The 19,491-nt window shown below is 35.4% G+C and overlaps 1 protein-coding gene and 1 pseudogene across 1 annotated transcript in view; one reads left to right on the forward strand and one right to left on the reverse strand.

Annotated features, from left to right (window-relative positions):
* Nucleotides 1-19,491, reverse strand: part of EP300 (E1A binding protein p300) — a 67,828-nt gene that overhangs the window by 25,473 nt on the left and 22,864 nt on the right. The window contains exons 3-12 of the mRNA XM_025050581.1: nucleotides 17,403-17,579; nucleotides 16,061-16,322; nucleotides 15,326-15,439; nucleotides 14,074-14,319; nucleotides 9,663-9,756; nucleotides 8,948-9,085; nucleotides 7,169-7,286; nucleotides 6,326-6,500; nucleotides 1,227-1,304; nucleotides 693-802 (exon numbers count right to left, since the gene is read on the reverse strand). Coding sequence (XP_024906349.1) covers nucleotides 693-802; nucleotides 1,227-1,304; nucleotides 6,326-6,500; nucleotides 7,169-7,286; nucleotides 8,948-9,085; nucleotides 9,663-9,756; nucleotides 14,074-14,319; nucleotides 15,326-15,439; nucleotides 16,061-16,322; nucleotides 17,403-17,579 — 1,512 coding nt within the window. The remainder of the gene's footprint in view (nucleotides 1-692; nucleotides 803-1,226; nucleotides 1,305-6,325; nucleotides 6,501-7,168; nucleotides 7,287-8,947; nucleotides 9,086-9,662; nucleotides 9,757-14,073; nucleotides 14,320-15,325; nucleotides 15,440-16,060; nucleotides 16,323-17,402; nucleotides 17,580-19,491) is intronic.
* Nucleotides 18,526-18,644, forward strand: LOC112484297 (annotated as a pseudogene).

The raw sequence follows: 19,491 nt of genomic DNA on the forward strand, positions 1-19,491 counted from the left end.
CCTTTGCAAGATAGTTTCCTGCCTGGGTTTGGAGAAGACAGGCATTTATGGAAAAGAAGAGACTGTGTTAAACTGTGTACGCTACTAAACACTAAGATTCAAGGGAAAGGTGACTGGCTACTCTTATAAAGCTTTCTAGTACTATAACTGTGAACAGGACTTGAAAGCATACCTCTTTTAGTGTTTATTTATATATACTAAAATCAAGACAGTTCTTAACTATGTTGATCTCATAATATATATGCTTTAGAAACCTAGTTTTCCCATTTAAATCTCTCCTACCATCATGTGAGTTCTGAAATTATTGATTACATAACATCCTAATTGACAGATGTACCAAATTTAACTTAACTCTATAATGTACATTCAAAGATACAGCCTTTTTTCAAAAGGGTACATAACATCTTTCAAATGAATTATCTTCAAAACATATCCTTTTAGTATCTCACTGATTATTTCTGTAGGACCAATTTCTAAAAACAATTTATAGGTAAAAGAGGTAAAAATTGAGGATTTTAGTATTCAATATCTACTTATTCTCATCTCTAGAACACAAGTCAAAGTTAAGAATTAATAACTTATAGTTAGCTGGTTAAGTAAGTGTGAGAATTTTTGTTTATGAAGTTAAAGAAAAAGGATTTTTAAAATGTCAGGTGAAGGCCAAAGAGGTTACCTGAAGAGCTTAAACTTACAGGGTTGAGAGTTCCAGGCTGAGCCAACTGTCCATGGTGCTGAAGAGAAGAGGGTTGCCGTGGTCCAATAGGGGGCTGGGGCATACCTATCTGGCCAAATTGATTCAAACCTATGAGTAAGTGCAAAATATTACATGTGAACACCTTCATGGAATCAGAGATCAGAAGACAAGAGTCCTTATTTCTAATTCTACATCATTTTCCCAGGATAAATACAAGAACCTGCTTTCAATGGTGAATGAATCTGTTTCATTCACAGTAGCCGCAGAAGGGCACTGTTAATTTTAACATCAATTTCATTTTGGCCAGGTGGTTTTAAATGGATACTCAATCATCTAATGTCTTTGCCCACTGATCTGCCAGCCAACCCGCTCTTCACATTTTCTTCTTCCCTGGGCTCCAACTCTAAAAGGCTTTCAGATTTCTGGTGGCATGAGGCAAGAATCAAGGTGGCAAGTATAACCTTGTAGTACAACAGGGACTCTGTTAAAAAAAAGGCCATGGATAAATACATAGATTTCTCCCATAACTCACCAGATTGTGGCGGTGCCCGAGGCATCATCTGGTTTGGCACATTGCCACGGATCATAGATGGATCAGGAAGAGGGCCATCTAGAATGGAAGAGAAATGGTTAGAAAAGGACCTTTTAGCCAGTTTCTCATCCTTTAAACAAATCCACAAAGCATTTTACTGATATCTTGAAGAATTCATTATGAATCATAAAAAAATAAAACTATGAACCAGACAGGAACTTGAAGAAAATGTTAGTTCTGGATATATGAAAATGCCTCCACCAAATGATTTTAGTACATTCCTTTATGAACTAGGGTGCTTTCAGTGCCGATGGGGAGATAACATAAAATCTTAGGTTAAAAAAAAAAAAAGGCCACTATTGCATTTAATGCACTATTATCTTACTATCTGATTCTTTGGTTTGTATGTAGAATACCTCCATAGAAAAAAGCCACAGATTTTGTCCAGTGACTAAATTTGACTCTCTACCCCAATAATATGTTTTTATGCAAACAAGCCCGGTGTGAACAGACTTTAAATAATCCACACATTATAGTGCACTATATATTAAGCGCCTCTTAAAACAATAGAGAAATGAGATTAAAATATGAATACATGAATTCTAATGTTTTCTTGGATTATCTGCACTTCTAGCACAGCACTTCCCAACCTTTTTCACATCATAGTGCAGAAAAAGTAATATTTCTATAGCACCCCAGGAAAAGACAAAATGCTTGTAGTGACCCAATTCGACCCTGGACATGCCCTACTCAAAGTGCTACGCACTCAAGCCTTAGACTGTGCTCTAACGAGAAGCCCACCACTTCAGACAACTCTGTTTTTGCTGTCATTCTGTTCATTTAATAAAAAGTTTGCTATACTCAGTAGCAAAAAAATGATCCTACGACTAAGTGGCTTACTACATACAATTTGAATTAGTAAGTCCATAAGGACTTACCACTAATGTTACTCCTAATAAAACAATAATACATTGAAATTGAAAAACAAGAATACTCAACATTTAGTGATATCTTTTACCTGCAACTGTGTAAGATATACAAAATTACATGTGTAACCTATGTCCACTATATTAAAAATTAGAAAACATAGCAAAAAGAGATAAACTTGTATTAATAGTTTTATTCTTCCACATGTGTATTCACATACACTCTATACACAATAAGGGTTTCACCTAACAGACTGAGGAACTTTTTCTCTTGTCAATAACATGGACAGACATTGCAAGCCAAATTACGGCAGGGGCCAGGCAGTTACTATCAAAACTAGGCACTTGAAACTACAGGGAACACAGAAAACTGTGAAGTGGAAAAAGCACAACCCTTCTAAACAGGAAGCAACCACTCTAGCTATAGACAACAGTGCCCTGTGGGAGAGGGGCCAAGTCTGCGATGTCCTTCCATTTCTAAAGGAAGCCAGAAATCCAGATTTAATGCAAAATCTTCTGATTAACACGTGAGACTAATCAAATGAAAAAGACAATCCTACTGCCTACATCTGGCCAAAGCGCATCTGCTTACAACTATGATGGATATGACAGTTTTTACTGACTTCATGGCATAAATTGTCATAAAATCTACTGTTGGCCTGTTAGGTCTCAATTTTTCATTTATTTTAAGAAATATCTGATGGACATTTGAAAGAACGATTTTGATAAGTTTTTAAGATAAATATTTAAAGATAAAGGATATATGTACACATATAAAACCATTAATTGAAATGTTCACAATTTACATTTTAATACTCTCTTAATGCAAAATATACATATAAGATCACACAATCAAAAACCTCATAATGCACAACGCTAATTTATCCAGGAATCTTACCACCCTCACAGGAAACCATAGTTAACAGATTAGTATTTACTTCTTCCAGAACTGTTTTCTGGGAATATGTTACATTTCAAAAAAAAAAATCAAATTATAATCCATATACTTGTCTGTCATCAACTTTCTCTTGAGGTTTTTCATATTTGGGGAAAAAAAATTAAGTCAGCTCCTATTCAACCTAATAATTAGTTTTATGTTTTTCAGACTGCACATATATCTTTCACCTATTTGGCACACCATCTTGGCCTCTAGCAGCCACCAATCTGTTCTCTGTTTCTGTGAGCTTATTTTAAAGATTCCACTTTTCAAAAAGTGAAATCACATGGTATCTGTTCTCTGCCTAACTTATTTCACTTAGCATAAATAATGCCCTTTTCAAGGTCAATCCACACTGTTGCAAATGACAAGACAGTGTTTTTTATAGCCAACAATATTTCATTATCTGTACATATACACACCACATTTTTTTTTATCCATTCATCCACTGAGGAACATAACTTTGCTATTGTAAATAATGCTACAATGAAAACGGGGGTGCATGTATGTTTGTCTTATTCAACCTGCTATTCTTAGGACACACTTGAAGCTTTTTACCTAGTTAAATTTATCATTCTTTTCTTTATGGTTTGGTTTTATTTTCTGGATATTTCCTCATCTACCTTTACATTAAGGCAAAATAATGAGCTAGGTTTAGACGATTCAGCCTTTTCTTTTGAGAAAATTTTCTTTTATTACTTCTTAACTTTTAAATTATAATTTAACACATTTTAATAGTTTAGAGAAGAATGTGAGGACAGAATGCCTGGGTTTGATTCCTGGTTCTGCCACTCACTAACCAGACCACAGACAGGTAACCTCTCTCTGCCTCGGTCTTTTATCTATAAAACGGGTATAACAGCACCTATGTTACTTAGGTTGTTGGACCTTTCAACTCTGCTTTCTACAGCTACCATCTCTACCGATTCGATTTTTATTTTCTATTCTAGTTTGTACCTTCTAAAACAAAACTGTTGTAAATCCTACCTTCTGTTTTGTATTAATATGGTTTTAATCTTGATTAACAGTCCCAGTTCCTCTTCTACCCCGCTGTCTTTTTGTTTTCATTTCTTCTGTGCAGAATTTCTGTCTTCTGAAGTTTCTTGTTTTCTGTAATAATTCTTCAAATGCTTTTTCTAACCTTCTCTTGCAGTTTTAATTTTTCTACCTAAGGATCCCAGTTTAGATCTTTTCTAATTAGTATTTATCTCTGTATAGGGAGTGGCCTGCTCAGGGTGTGCTGTTTGCTTGGAAAGAGGGTAGGTGGAATCACCTTAGAGCTGTCAATCTCTCAGCCATATCCTGACCTTCACTTTTAAAAGTAGACAACTCCTGATGGTTGGTTAAATCTCTTCAGTTTTCTCATTGCTTGGGTGTAAAAGGAACGCTGCGAGGATGCCCCAGTTAAAACATTCTACTGTATGGCTGGATGGTTACTTTAGCAATATAAAACCAGAGCACTTTGAGGATGATTCTCATGTTGCAAAAGTATAAATTATGTTGTGACTATTTCTGTGCAATTATACCATTATTGCTTGGAATGTAATTTCTAGAAATGGAACGACTGGATTTAAGGGAATGAACAAATATTTAAAGTTCTCGCCAACAGCATATTTCAGAGTCATGTTGTCACTAATGCCCATTTTAACCTTTATAGACCCCTAAAGGTCTGTAATGGTTTTATTTATTCTTTCCATTTCTTTTCACATTTTTCTTCCCAAATGTTTCAACTTTTTTTCCCCTCGAGTAAATATTATTTAGGAAATTAGTACCTTTAATATTGAAAATATTTTCCTAGTCTATTATTATGTTTATGGTTGTCATTTTTTTCTTTAAAGCTTCTAGGTCCTATCTAGTTTAGAGACCTTTCTCAATTCAGTTTATATTTTCTTCAATATTCTAAATAATATTTGCGGTTTCTTATTTAAGGCATACAACTTTCGATTCTTCTACTATTAATTTCTGTGTATATGGTAAGTAGGGATCTCGTTCTACAAAATGTCAGATTTAGTATAAGCTAAACGTCAACATATACTTATGGCAATTCAGTTTTACTAATATTTGTTCCCCCCTGGGTTATACCGTACTGTTTTTACTCTAACGTAAGACAGTAATTTAATATGGTAGATTTTAAACTTGGCTCAAATTTCTGAAGAACTCAAGTAAATTCTACCACACCCAAGTAATCTCAAATCTGTCTACTTGTCTCTTTACCTTGGCCACTGCCCTAATTCAAACCATCAGCACTGAAGCAGTCTCCTCAACTCTAGTCTTGACTTTCTCATTTCTGAACATTTGCTCTCTTACCTACTCAAAAGATATCTGCATTTTCCCTTACCAGCGGGCCTCCAAACGTACTATTCTCCTGCCAGAGATGCTGGTGCCCTTCTCTTTTCACATCACGGCCTAATGAAAAAAATACATCTAGCACGTGGCAATTAACAAATGAAGCTGCTAAATTAGGCCAGTGGCAATCCACATTTCAAGGCCTGAGGGGGATGAATTTCACAGCCCACCTATAATCTACTAATGGCTTAAGAGCTGGTAAGTACCTACTGGCTTAGCTAGAGCTACCTATCAGGTACTCGGCTTTCCTGACTCAATAAATACAGGTTTTTCACTATCATAGCCTTTCTTCACATCATTTAAACAGATTGTAGTCTTACTATTGTGTAACTGTATTTTACTGCTTGGAACCTACTAATGAGTCAATGATTAAGGCAATGCACAATCATCTTGGCCATCTGGTTAATAATTCATTAAGTCAAGAAGACTGCTTTAACTAGAACAATGAAACTGAAAATGCTTTAATAAAATTGTTCTTAGCCTTTGAACATATTGTGTCAGTATAACTAATATGCTGTTGTATGTTTAGGACGAATAAAAGCTGGTGGGGCTTTTGAGCCTGTTCAGTCTACATCACTGGCTGCCTACCATATTGCAAGTCAGTGAAAACCTGTGGGCTATCGTTTTCTAGGTGTCACTATGAGAATATCCTGGGCTCTAAAAATGATGCCAGATTATCAAGACTGTTAAGTACCATACCCAGAAATTGTAAATATATACTGTTAAGCTACCATTTTTATTAGAGAATTAATTGTTTTCTTGGCCAAGGCAAAAAAGGGTTATTCAAAAAGTCCAGAACAGTTGCATAAGCTAATGCAAATTAACGACTCTGGTGAGAAAATACTCTATTACCAACTTCCTTCCAAAACACCATAACAAAAAACACTTACTAGAAGTCATTCCTGGTTGTGGCTGCCCCATGTTAGGCCCTGGATTCATGGAAACTGGAACCATGCCTGCAGCATTTGGTAGCATGTTTTGTTTTTGTAGTCTAGTCCTTCGTTTTTCTTCTAGTTCTTTCTGGATTTTATAGATCTTCTCGGCTAGCAGGTGGTAATATTCAGCCTTTTTGAATTTTGGAAATAAGATATAGAGATGAGAAAAAAAAGGAACTACCATCAAGTGAAATGAACTAATAGCAGATATTAGCTCCATCTAAAGAGGCAGGCAGAAACTAAAAGGGAAAAGAATGTAATTTCCTTTCTTGGATCATTTTGGAATGATCGTGTGAAAAGCAGCTTTACTATGAGCCTACACAGTAAAGCATGATCTCTCAAAGTAAGTTTACAAATTTCGTGCTGGCAATTTATAGCCCATGGAAGGATACACTACATTTTGAAGAAATGCCAATTTAGGGAAGAAAGTTCAAGTGATGTAGAGAAACTGCAATACTACTTGAGATCAAAATACTAAGCAGCTGATTCACCATATTCCAGTGAAAATAGCACAGAGCTGGAAACAGCTCAACCACTTTCTGAGCTGACAGAAGGACAACTGAGATAAAGTGCCACATGAGTGCACTGTATTATTAAAAGGAAAAATGTAAGATTTTGATGACATATACTTTAAGAAAATTACTTTGTTATCTTGACTGCACAGTGAGAAGAAGACAGGATAGCTAAAGTATATGTTCTGAAATATATGTTACAAAGAGGAATAAACTAAGCAACGAGAATAGGTCAATTTCTAAATTTATATAGAAAAACTTTATATAGAAAAAAATAAGTGCTCACTCGATTATTTGCAGATTCATACATGTCCCCTTCCACTTTCCGGGCATATGCAACTAGGTTTTCCATCCGTCTGTCTTTTAAAGCAGCAGGATCCGGAGTAGGAAATATGGCTTGAACGCTAAGAACAAAAAATCCTACCACTGTTACATCATGTCGGCTTTTTGATCTCACCACAGAAAAATGTACAGTATTTTAAACGTTTTCCTGATTAGAATTTCCTCATTTTTGTACAATGTACACATTAAGTAAAATAAAAAATAAATTAAAAAAAATGAGGGCTAGGATGTGCTCAAATATAAAATACATTGATCAAAATGAAACTCTCTTTATAGTAAACAAAGGGTTTTTCTGGTCAAAACATAAGAAATGAATCCATAAATATACTCTCTGGCCGGTTACTCTAATGTGGAGGAAAAAAATTATACTGTGCAACCTGCATAATGAAGTGAGGAAACCTGACTTTTGTTATGGTATCAAGTAGCAATAGCTTTTAGATCCTTCTACTCTCTTAAATTTACTCAGCTTAGCAAAATAAAACCTAATTGTCACTATGAAATCTTGAAAAATCAAAAACTTGAAAGATGGGCAGAAATGCAAATTCTGCTAAATCCAACGTCTTTTACTGTCTAGCCATTCCTTACAAAACGCTTGGCACTAGTGTTCCTCAAGACTGACAAAGTGATTTCCGGTCACTAATTTTATCATTTGGACGTCTCATGTTCAGTAAAGTACTTGAAGGAACCAGATGAGGAAGAAATAAATGCAAGTTCAGAATATTTGAGTCTGTAAAAAATTTAAAAATCCACATGCATAAGCTTTTAACATCAAGTTAGATGATCAACCTCAAGTAATTATGTTTGTTAAATAAGAGTTTCTAAACAATTTAATTATCATAAAATAAGTTTGTTTTGGCTATTCCTTTTCTTAGTTTTATTAAAATTTTGGAGTTTCCTCCTTATTGTCAAAGTCCATTTCCAGTGCTACTGTTTTAGAATTCCTAAATGAAATTCATGTGTAATTGGCTAATGTAACAATAGTAAATTAAGAAAAGATAAGCCACATGGTTCTAAGCCCATAAAAAATATGGATGGAATGAATGAGACCCCTCTATTAGGTGGAGAAGAAATGAAAAGACTGCTTTCTCCAAGAATAAAAACGCTGAGTGTTGTTTGAAGCGCAAGCTCTGTGATCAGTGAAGTCCGAGCTCTATCTTTATGATATCGGGAACGTTACATTTTCCCACTCCATTTTCCTTTCTCCACTTTATTTAAGTGTAATTTAAGAGTTTATGAGGCAGAGTGCCTGGCATATATCTTCGCAACGAACAGTCAAACTATTTCACAACCTATTTATATGTGCACATTTGGAGGACCAGAGGACAACATTACCAGATTCAATTTGTCGACATAATAAAAGCTTTACCAGAGATAAAAAAATGTTGCCACTGACATATTCTAATAAGCTGAGCTCTAATTTTTAAAATATAAGTTTTGTGAAGGCAGTGAAACGAAAATGAATTTTTAACTAATATATATTTATTACTGTCACTAGGCTAGGCAGACTAGTTTACACAGTGTCAAAGCTGAAAGACTAACAAATGATGGTGAAAAAGTTGACAAGCAGAGAATAGGAAGTAAGAAAGCCACAGGAGCATAAGTATCAGCAGCAATAGCCAGAATATAGAAAAATCAATAATATTCTCTTGTAGTTAATTGTCTGGCAGATTGGAAGCATGTTGACAGGTAACTCTTTATGAATAAGCCATGCCTATAATCTTACAGTTTGTGAACAAGATGATTTCGAAGATCCTGAGTAATATCTTCATGCCATTGTTTCCGAATTCCAGTGCTGGATGGTTGAGCTGCTGTTGGCATAGGACCCAGGGAGGTCACACTGGCATTTTCACTCATCATTGGGCTTTAAAGAGGAGTCGTGAAATAGTTTTAGTGAAGAGGGTGGGAGCAAGAAGATCTTATACAAGGAGAGTTGACAGTGATGACTGCAATGGGTCCAAAACTCTATGACAAGACTATTTACATAAAGAAGTTTTTTGGGGATAGAATAGTGTGTATGTGTGTTTGTGCTTGTGTGAGGGAAACCATTACCCACATTTCATTGTGTGGAGTATGGAATGACGACTTGGGTTTATAAGACTTAAGTCTTGTGTTATAAGAATAAGACTGTGCTGTCATTTTAACACAGCTTATCCCGGGGAATCCATTGGGCAATGAACTAATTCCTAACCATAGGATAGAGCAAACTCATTTTTTAAGTAGCTGCATACTTGCAACTTCCTACTGTATACAGAAAGGTGTAGGTTACCCTAGATAATTATTTGATTTCAAATAGGTTATACAGAAAGTCTAAAGTATGAACTCAAATATCATTTGTCTTCATTCATTAAGAGTATCTTCAAATCAAAGCAACTAAAGAAACTCTAAGAAATTCTAATGGGTATTTGAAACACAACACAGGGCACAAATATAAAACTTACTTTTGAGAATTTATGGCTGAATGTAACATTGAGTCGGAAAGAAGATTGGATGTTTGAACCCCTACACCTCCATTTACTCCCATAGGACTAGCATCTAGGTCAAAACAAAAAACAAGAGAGACTATTTTAAATACCAATAATAACAACAACAACAAAGGCAAAGAAAAAAAAAAAAGAAGGAAAAGCCATAAAAGTACTGGAAGAAAACAGCACAAGAAAGTTTTATCCTTTCAAGCCCCAAAACTCATTAGCCATAAGAACATTTAGAAATTTGAGAAATAATTAAAATGATCAACACAGAGATAAATGAGAAATCGGGAAAAAAACAATGGCAGCATATATAATAAATAATTATTAGCAGTATAAGTAGCAACACATATACAAAGGCCAATACATGAAGTGTCCTTAAAACCAGTAAAAACATCCATCCAAAAAAGGGGGAAAGGCAATTTACATAAAAATACATTACAAATGCAAATATGCTCGATTGCACCTATTGTGAATCTTAAAGCAATACATTTTTCATGTATGAAATTATGAAAACGTTTTAAAGTTTGAGTATAACAAGGTTGAGCAGAGTTTGGGGAAAGAAGCATATTCAGTGAAAATCCATAGGTGTGTAAACTGCCACACTCTTGGGAAGGCTATGTGGCAACTGCTAACAAACAAAAAAATCAGGCACATATTCTTTGACTCAGTCAGGAGTTCCACTTCTGATATTTTGTCTTAGTAATGCTTATAATATGTATGGACAGACGTTAAGTACAATGAAGTTAAAAGGAGCAAAAAACCAGAACCAAAAATGCTTAAGAGAAGTGAACTACACATGCAAATGCTTTCAAAAGCACAGACAATTTAGGTAAGGACAGGAGAGACCTAAGTACGACGATCTCTAGGGAGGGAATTAAAGGCAGTGTTTGGGTTAAAGTTAAACATTTTTAACTGAATACTTCAAACTGGTTTGAATAGCTCTATGTGCATATATTACTTCTTCAATTAACAATTTTAATGAATATTCAGTTTTTTTAAAATAAACACCCAACAGCAATATTCACACTAAACTAGATTTTCATGTGGTTAAATAAAACACGTTTGATATACAATTCTATTAATATACCCCCGTATTTTCATTAAAAACAAGAGAAAAAACTTCCCACTAAAGTGCAAATAATGAACTAGATTTATAAACAATGTTTAATGGGAAAAATGCTGTTTGCCTTCATCATGCTTCTAAAATGCTGAGAACTCTGCTTCTGTGACAGCATCAGGCCAGCATTGAAACAGAGTTGCTGCAAGTGGTCTTTTTGAAAAGAGTTGTATTTGTCCACAATTCTGTATTTGTCACTGTGAATACTGCATGTGTAAATATTCCTTTTTTAGAAAAGTTATGTACTCTTAACATAGATTTGTTTTATTGGTGCCAACAGTACGATGAAATAAAAAAAAAAGTGATTAAAGTATATATTAATTTGCTTATCTTACTGCCTGGTGGCACATTGAAACACAGCAAAACATTCTCTCCAAGGTCTCCAGGCCCATTAATATTTGGCAGTGATTTCAAATGATGGAGAAGTCCTAATTTGAGAAGGAATATCCTTACAGAAGATGTTATTTAAGACTTAAGAGTGAGTATCACTTGAGAATACAAAATTATAGGAAGTCAGGTATTACTGGTACTGCCAGAGAATAAGTCAGAAAGAAAAAAAAACGAACAAAATGAGAATTCATGACACCTAAAAATCAGCGAGAATCTATTTTTTATTTTCTAAGCCCTAGGAGGAATCCCGCACTAAAAAAATATTTACAAAATCAGTGAATTCAATCGGAATTTGAAGATTAAGAATGTGGCCATGGAGGGCTTACAGTTAAAAGCTCTAATTTTGGGCTCCGAAGATTCTCTCTTCCCCTCCGTGCTACAGAACCTCGATACTCTAAAGTATAATAGAGATCCTGTAATTTTGCCTAATCACTTATCTGCCCCTTCAGACTAGAAATCTTTTAGAATAGAGACCATGTCCCTTTACTGCGTTATCAGCACATCTGAATGAATGCTGCTTATCAATTACTCAAATGCCATTGTTAATTATAGATACTTAAAATTTATAACTAAGAATGTTCTAGCATTACAACAGTTCTGCCACAGTGGGAGACACATTTGTAATACCAAGCTGTTACTGTGAATATATTTTTCCCATGAAAGTGTCAGTATAAACGTTTGCTTAGGTGCTTTGTCTTACCTAGTACTATATACACCTCAGGTAAAGATATGACATAAACGTAAATACTTTTTCTAACAATCCTACGGCCTGGGAGCATAAAATAGAGATCATATCTACCAAGTAAGTGAGATAGAAAACTTTTAGAAGAGCGTACAAAACTCAGAATAGTTCCAGAATTTCCATAAAATAGCTGAAAGATAGCTAACCAATACTATGAAGGTCAGCAATAAGAGACTAGGGATACCGTGAAGACTAGTTAAAGGTAAATAAAGAATACCTAGAAGTTTTTATACTGAAATTGTGCCACCACCCATAACACATTCATCCCGAATGTTTAATCCGGAACTAATTACAGTAGATCCTTAAAACATGGGTAGGGAGGTAGGGGTGCCGAACTCTTGCACAGTCGAAAATCCGAGTGATTTTTGACTCTCCTAAAATTCAGTCATCTCTCAATATCTCCAAGGGATTGATTCCACCAAAATCTGTGGTCGCTCACTCAAGTCTCTTACATAAAATGGCACAGACGATACATAGTTGGCTCTCTGTATCTGCAGATTCCCAACTGCGAATCAAAGTACTGTTTTCCATCTGCAGTTGGTTGAATCTGCGAATGAGAAACCTGAGGATATGGAGGGCTGATTGTGTATATACTGAAAAACATCCACTTATAAGGAGACCCACGCAGTTTAAACTCATGTTGTTCCAAGGTTCAACTGTATTAGGAAATATTCTGACAATCCAAATTATGGGACAACCTACAACCATCTACAGGGCTCATCGAAAGTCAATGTGTGATGAATAAAGAAGATTGAGATGATTTCTAGATTAAATGAAACAAAAGACACACACACAAAAATTAATGTAAAAGCCCTGAATGACTTTGGGGAACAACTGGAGAAACTACAGACTACACGTTAGATGACATTACTGACACAAATGTTAAATTTTGCAGGCATGTAAATAGTACGTGGTTATGGTGAAGGACGTCATTATTATTAGGAAATATATGCTGAAATAGTCAAGTGTCAGAATATCTCAAGTCCACACAAACAAAGCAAATGTGGCAAAAATGTTAAAAATGAGTAAACCTAGGTAAAGGTATATATGTGGTCTTTACTAAATTACAACTTTTAGGTAGGTTTGAAAATTCCAAATTAAAATTTAGGAGAAAAAATGTATTCTGAGGGAAAAAGAAGTCAGCAGAAATACTCCTTACTTTAAACCTGCAACGATTATGAAGGAAGAACCTAGTGTATTTTAAATAACTCTCAAGGAGGATGAAATGGGATTTCACAGGAAAAGACAGGGTAGATTATTCAGAATCAGACCATTTTTTACAGAAGAATTGCACCGCCAAGAACAATTTTAGAATGAGCCAAAATATTAAAAGTCATGGAATTACCAGTGCTAGATACCTAACTATTTAAACTAAATGGCTCAGATGTTCAACTGCCTAATGGCAAATGGATAATCACAGAGCAAATGTCCTTTATGTAATTTGAGGGAAAAAATACCCCATGTTAGGATATTACAACACCGCTCACTCTTCCCCTTCCCTCAGTCAGGTCATAGAAAAAGGTTAGGCAAACAAATGCTTTCAATAAACTACTTCCAAAGGCACACTAATCTTGCTGCCAGATACATATATGGAAATCTATATCAACTATATCCATATTCAATTATACACATTTCGAACCAAAGAAAACTTCAAGCCAAAACACAATTTCTTTGTGCAGTTTAAAATAGCAAAAAAAAAAAAAAAAAAAAAAGGAGGAAACTTAAATGTCCATCTGTCAGATTGTTTTATGGAAGGAAATACTATTCAACCATTAAAAAGGATATAATGGATATGGAAAGTGCAAGATGTCCACATTCTGTTAAAGAAATAGTGTGCTACAGAATATAACACATGGAATCCTTTTCTAGAATTATAAATTCACATATATAGAAAAGTATTTAGAAGAGTATAAACCAGCAGCAATTACCTCTGGTATGTGGATTACATAGGAACTTTACATGGCAATTTCTAAAAAATTATTTTAAAAAATTAATCATGCAACAGCAAAAAAAGGGGGGGAGGACGAACAGATACATACACATAGAAACTCAAATAGGAGTTAATCCTGCATATTACATGGCATTTACACACACAAGTAAGATCACATCTGTTAGTAAGAGGACACACTTACTCATGTTGCCCATAGGCCGCATGCCTTGGGGAGACTGTCCGGACTGCTGATTCTGCTGGTTTTTTGCTTGTACTGGGGGCTGTGTCTGCATCTGATTTACTTGATAGGGTAGTCCAAGAGCTGCATAGGCTCTTTCTATAGAGCTGGGATCAATCTGACTAACAGTGCTTAGGCTGGGGGTAGACTGTTGACCCACCCCTAGAGAGCTAGTATTTCCAAGTCCAACTGGTGCTCCAGTTAAAATGGCTAGAGAAGACAAAAGAAATGGTATCACAACATTAAAGATAGTAAGAAAAAAGACTAACATTTTTTAATAAATTAAAATGAAAACACACACACACACACACAAAATTACTGTTTTGTGAAACATCTCAGTACATGTATCTTTTCCCCCTATTATTTCCTTGAAAAAATTTCTAGATGCAGGACTGACTAGTCAAAGGGGATCATTGGCATGAAAAGGCTTTTAATCCAAAATACCCAAAAGCCTTCCTGCAGGCTGTATCAACATTTCCACAATCAGTATATGAATGCCTCAGAGCCATACAAATGCCAGCACCAGGCAGCATCACTTCTGCCAATGTGACAGGAGAGAAATGGTACCTTATTTCATTTACTTTAATAGTGAACTTGTTGGTATTTCCTCCCTCTAGGGAATTGTCTATTTCCTAGTCTCAATTTTCTACTGAACTATTTATGATTTTTTTCATTAGTTTATAAAATTTAATTCCTTTTTCACATGCTGCATATATATTTCCAAATTTGTCTTTCAATCCTAAATGCTTGCTTAGTGTTTTGTTCCTAGAGTACACGTGTGGTATCTCCACTTAAATCTTTCTACTTCGACTTGTCTTTTCTCTAACAAAAGCTACTCATTATCCCAAGCTTCTAAAAATAATCTCCATTTATTTCCTCTTTAATTAATTTCTAATTATCTACATATTTATATCACAGGCACAAGAAGAGTAACTTGCCCCATGTCAAAGCAATGATCTTTTAAGTTTTCATGAATTTAAAAATGGAGCATATATACCTACTTAAGTTTCTAGATTTTATTTTAGGCGATAAAAAGTTTAATTCTAACCTCATTAATATAAAGTTAATGGGGTGTGAAAACAAACTAGTATGACAGACAGCACTAGGTAGTCTGAGAAACTTCATGTTAATCAAGTACTCTAAATCCCATCAACTGCACTGGTGAGAGTCTAAGACTACTTTTGGTATGAAAACTTCACAAGATTTAATCACTTACACTGTTGATTTCTCTTATCCCCAGCATTTTTAAGGGGGAGACACACAGGACAATCATGTCTTGTACAGTTCTTCCAGTGTGAAATGATTTGTCGAGAAGATGCACAGTGTGCCACTAAAAAGAAAATGATTTTTTTCAAATGCAGTTTATATTTTTACATTAGTATCAGCGAACTTATTGATCACTTAACAAGTGCCACAAATGTTACTAACTCATTTCAACTTCATAATAGCCCTATAGGGTAGCTATCAGTACTTGCATTTTATAGTTGAGAAAACAGGTAAAGTTGTTAAGTTGCACAAAGTCACACAGTACCCAAAAGTGGGATTCAAAATCAAGAAGTGTGGCTCCAGAGTCCAAATTCTTTGCAACCAAGATGTGCAATTTACTACATTCAACACAGGATTTCTAATGACTCCGTAAATATAAAAATTGTATTATCATATAAAACTCTTTCAGTATTGGCCGCATGATAGCAAACCCTTGATAATACTTAAAGTATGCTATACTGGGGCAAATCAAAGTCAATAAGAATAATCACAAAAATGAAGTCCTTAAAATTTCCTCCTCCTACTACATCCTTACAAAATGATGCTGGATCTTATTATATCCTAATATAGAGCTGGACATTTATTATCAGTAAAGGAGTCTCAAAATATAATTGATCATATTTTCTCTCTTCCCTCTGATGTAAATATTAATTGCTGAGCACACAAACCCTTTGAACTCACTCACCTTGGCAGGATTTGCCCGACTGGCAGTGTGTCATGTGGTTTAAGACGTTCTTCATTGTGCGACAGTGGGGAAGGTTGCATTGCCTCACTTCCCCATTAGCCTGCTCCCGGCGCTGGCACTTGTGGGCATGCAAAAGGAGAACGAGCTGCTGCTGGATGAGTTTGCGCTTCTCTGGATCAGCCGTGTGTGCTCCAGAACCCATCCCTTGGGCTACCGGAGTCACAAGGCCTGGCTGCTGGACCTGAGGGGCCTGCTGTTGGCCCTAAGGGATAAATAGTAAAGACACAGTTAATGTTAGGTGTCACAGTATGCTCTTTAAAAATAAATGGACCTAGACATTTTCAATTAAAACCTTTAAGGACAGTCTACCATAAGCCAGACTCCATTTTTTTGACACAGGAGATTCCAAGATAAACAAACAATGGTCCTACCATTGAGCAGCTCAATTTAATAAGAAAACACATTACTACATTACCAAATGATATAAGCAAAGAATATATAATACAGAGAAAGTAAAAGAGAAGGATGTGGTAAACGCCAGTGGGAGAGGGAAAAGCAAGGAATTGGTAGTGAAGAGCATGTCCAAGTATGGTTTTGAAGAACAATGAGGAGCTTCTTGGGAAGCAGCGCCTTTTAGATGGGTGAAAAATTAGCTTTTATAAACTCTGGAAGGAATCTGTCTCCCCCACCCCCCAATAAAAAGGTAAGCATTTCTGGGGACAGAGATGCCATGTTTTATTCATCTTTATACCTCCACTGCCTCACTTTCCAGATTCAAATATAGGCATTCAATGAATATAAAACACGAAGCAAAAAATAAAAACATCTGAAAGAGAAATAAAATTCTTATAGGACAATTTTTTCCAAAAGTGAAGAAGGACTACTTGACACATTTACAATTAGATATAGTTTTACTTTAGAAAAATAGCAACATTAGAAGCTTTGGAGATTTTCCCCCATTAACAAAAATCACCATTTAAAACAACTTGTAGCTTTGAGAGGGAAGTTCCTTTTGTGCAGTAGTATCAGATTCAAATCAGCAGATATGTTCATTAGGAGTTGGAATCCTCTGCCAGAGTTCTGCCCAAGGAGAAATGTTCTACTTTCCTACCCTAAAAACATGCTCACAAGCAGAAGCTGTATAATATGGCAGACCTCTAAAAGTTTCACTATTCAGCCCCGCTTACTGTTATTTGGACTAGCAAATGGAAGGTGGACACAAGCCTCAATGATAGGGACCATCCATTTCATCATGGTGTATATAGCAGAAAGTATGAAAGTTTAACGTAATCCTTCTAAAATGCCAATTTGAAGACAAATTTATAGATAGATTACTACCTACCATGCTGGGCATTCCTCCACCAGGAACCGCCTTTTTGTCCATTGCAAATGGAGATAAACTATTTGGTAGTACAGTCTTCGACTGAATCTGGAGACCAAGCCCACTGGCTCCAATCTGCTGTCCAGAATTCTGAGTGTATGGTGAACCGTACGGATTAGGGTTGTTCATCATTCCCATCTAAGAATATGAAATAGAAAAAAATTAAATCTCATTCTCTACATTACTATTCCTTTTCCACTCCCTAAATTACAAAAAAACAAAAACAAACAAACAAAAAAACCCACTAAAGAAAATCCTTTGCACGTATGAAAACTCTGGAAGTATGCTTATGAAAATAGATTTTTAAGATTAAGATTTAGGGGCCTCAGGTACAGTAAATTTACAGAGCTACTTTTTGTATATATTTGAGATAAATGTGTTTCAGAAAAACTTGTAAGCATCTTCATGTAGTTATATCTGCTAAGCAAGGTTTGTCATTCAGCTCCACTTTTAATTCATTAAATGCACTTTCATTTAATAAATAAACTGTGGGGCTTAATAAATTCAACTCAGTAAAAGTCATCTAATTCTTAAATATATTATAGAGTTTGATATGTTAAAGCATTTGAATGCTTATTCCAGGCATTTTGTTTATATAAATTATAGGTAGAAAACTGGTAGTTTGGGGGATATGTCCTTTTTTTAAGGACATGGTGGCACAGTGTTTTAAAACTTTTTGAATCTGAATTCTTCAGACAGAGCTTGCAGACTTCAGAATTCATTAAATAACCTGTTTGGCTCTTAAAAGTAATTTGATTTTCTTTGCAACTTCTACATACTTTAAAAAGTAAATTTTCCCCACCCTGTGTTTATGTAAGTCCATCTGGAGACATCATATTATAGAATGATTAATTGAAACAGTATTAATTATTTAAAAGCCAACGGTTTTGGTGATAACAATGATGCAACTTAAAATTCTATTTTCCATATAAGATCTCACTATAACTCAATCATTGCCTACAAGAAACATACAGGGAACACTCAACGGAAACTACAGAAACTACAGCTACTGCCCAATTAAAAGGAGTTATAGCAGACTTTTATCCTCAGATTCAATTCTATCAAAGGGTCCACATTCTATCTCTACTATGGCCATGCCACCCTGAACAAGCTCGATCCTGTCTCATCTCGGAAACTAAGCAGGGTTGGGCCTCGTTAGTACTTGGATGGGAGACCACCTAGGAAGACCAGGTGCTGTAGGCGTAAAAAAGAAAATAAAAAATAAGGGATTGTAAACTGACAGGGTCCTTGCAATCTGTGAGGTCAACCAAGGGTTGCCTTATCTAAAAAAATAAAAATACTAATGACAAAAAAAATCAAATTCTACCTCTGAACACCCGCCCCAATTCTTCCCATGTATACATGCCTACTGTCACTGTCTTAATTCAAGCCCTTCATTGCAGCTTATGCAGACTTGTGTCCAACAGGTTTTATTGCCTTGTCCACACTTATTCAATTCTCTTAAGAGAAAAAAACATGGTACGCTAGATCTTCATGATGTGCATGGGGGCTGACGACTACCCTGCATAGTATCCCACTACCTCCCAAACACATTAAAACCTGCAAATCTGAGGGCACCATGCTTTTTAAACCTTCAGCATTTGCTTTAAGTTTTTTCTTTCCCTTACTAGGCAGTGGCACATCCCCCGTTCCTATTTGATTTCTGAATGCTAATCTATAAAGGAAATAAAATAGTAACTTCACAAAGAGGCAGTCCCGGTTTTCACTTTTTTGTTGCTTACTCAGTTGGTACAACTATAACTAAGCAGCAGCTGCAGGGTCTACACATCCTTTAAAATGCATTTCAAAAGTTACCACCTGTGTGAAGCATCTGTTTATTGTCCTAGCCAGCTAAAGAGCTTTTTTCCTTCTACCCTGACACAAATGTTCATACCTTTATTTATAATACAACATAGGTGATAAAATAATCTGGGCCCAAACCATGCACAAAAAGGAAAGAATCTTAAATTTATCTGTGTAACTCCATCCCCCTAAATGTGATTGACAAAAGAGCTCGTTAACTCAGGAAAACAAATTACAAAAGTCATAA

The sequence above is a fragment of the Pteropus alecto genome, unplaced genomic scaffold (genome assembly GCF_000325575.1).
Source record: "Pteropus alecto unplaced genomic scaffold, ASM32557v1 scaffold157, whole genome shotgun sequence".
NCBI classification, from domain to species: domain Eukaryota; kingdom Metazoa; phylum Chordata; class Mammalia; order Chiroptera; family Pteropodidae; genus Pteropus; species Pteropus alecto.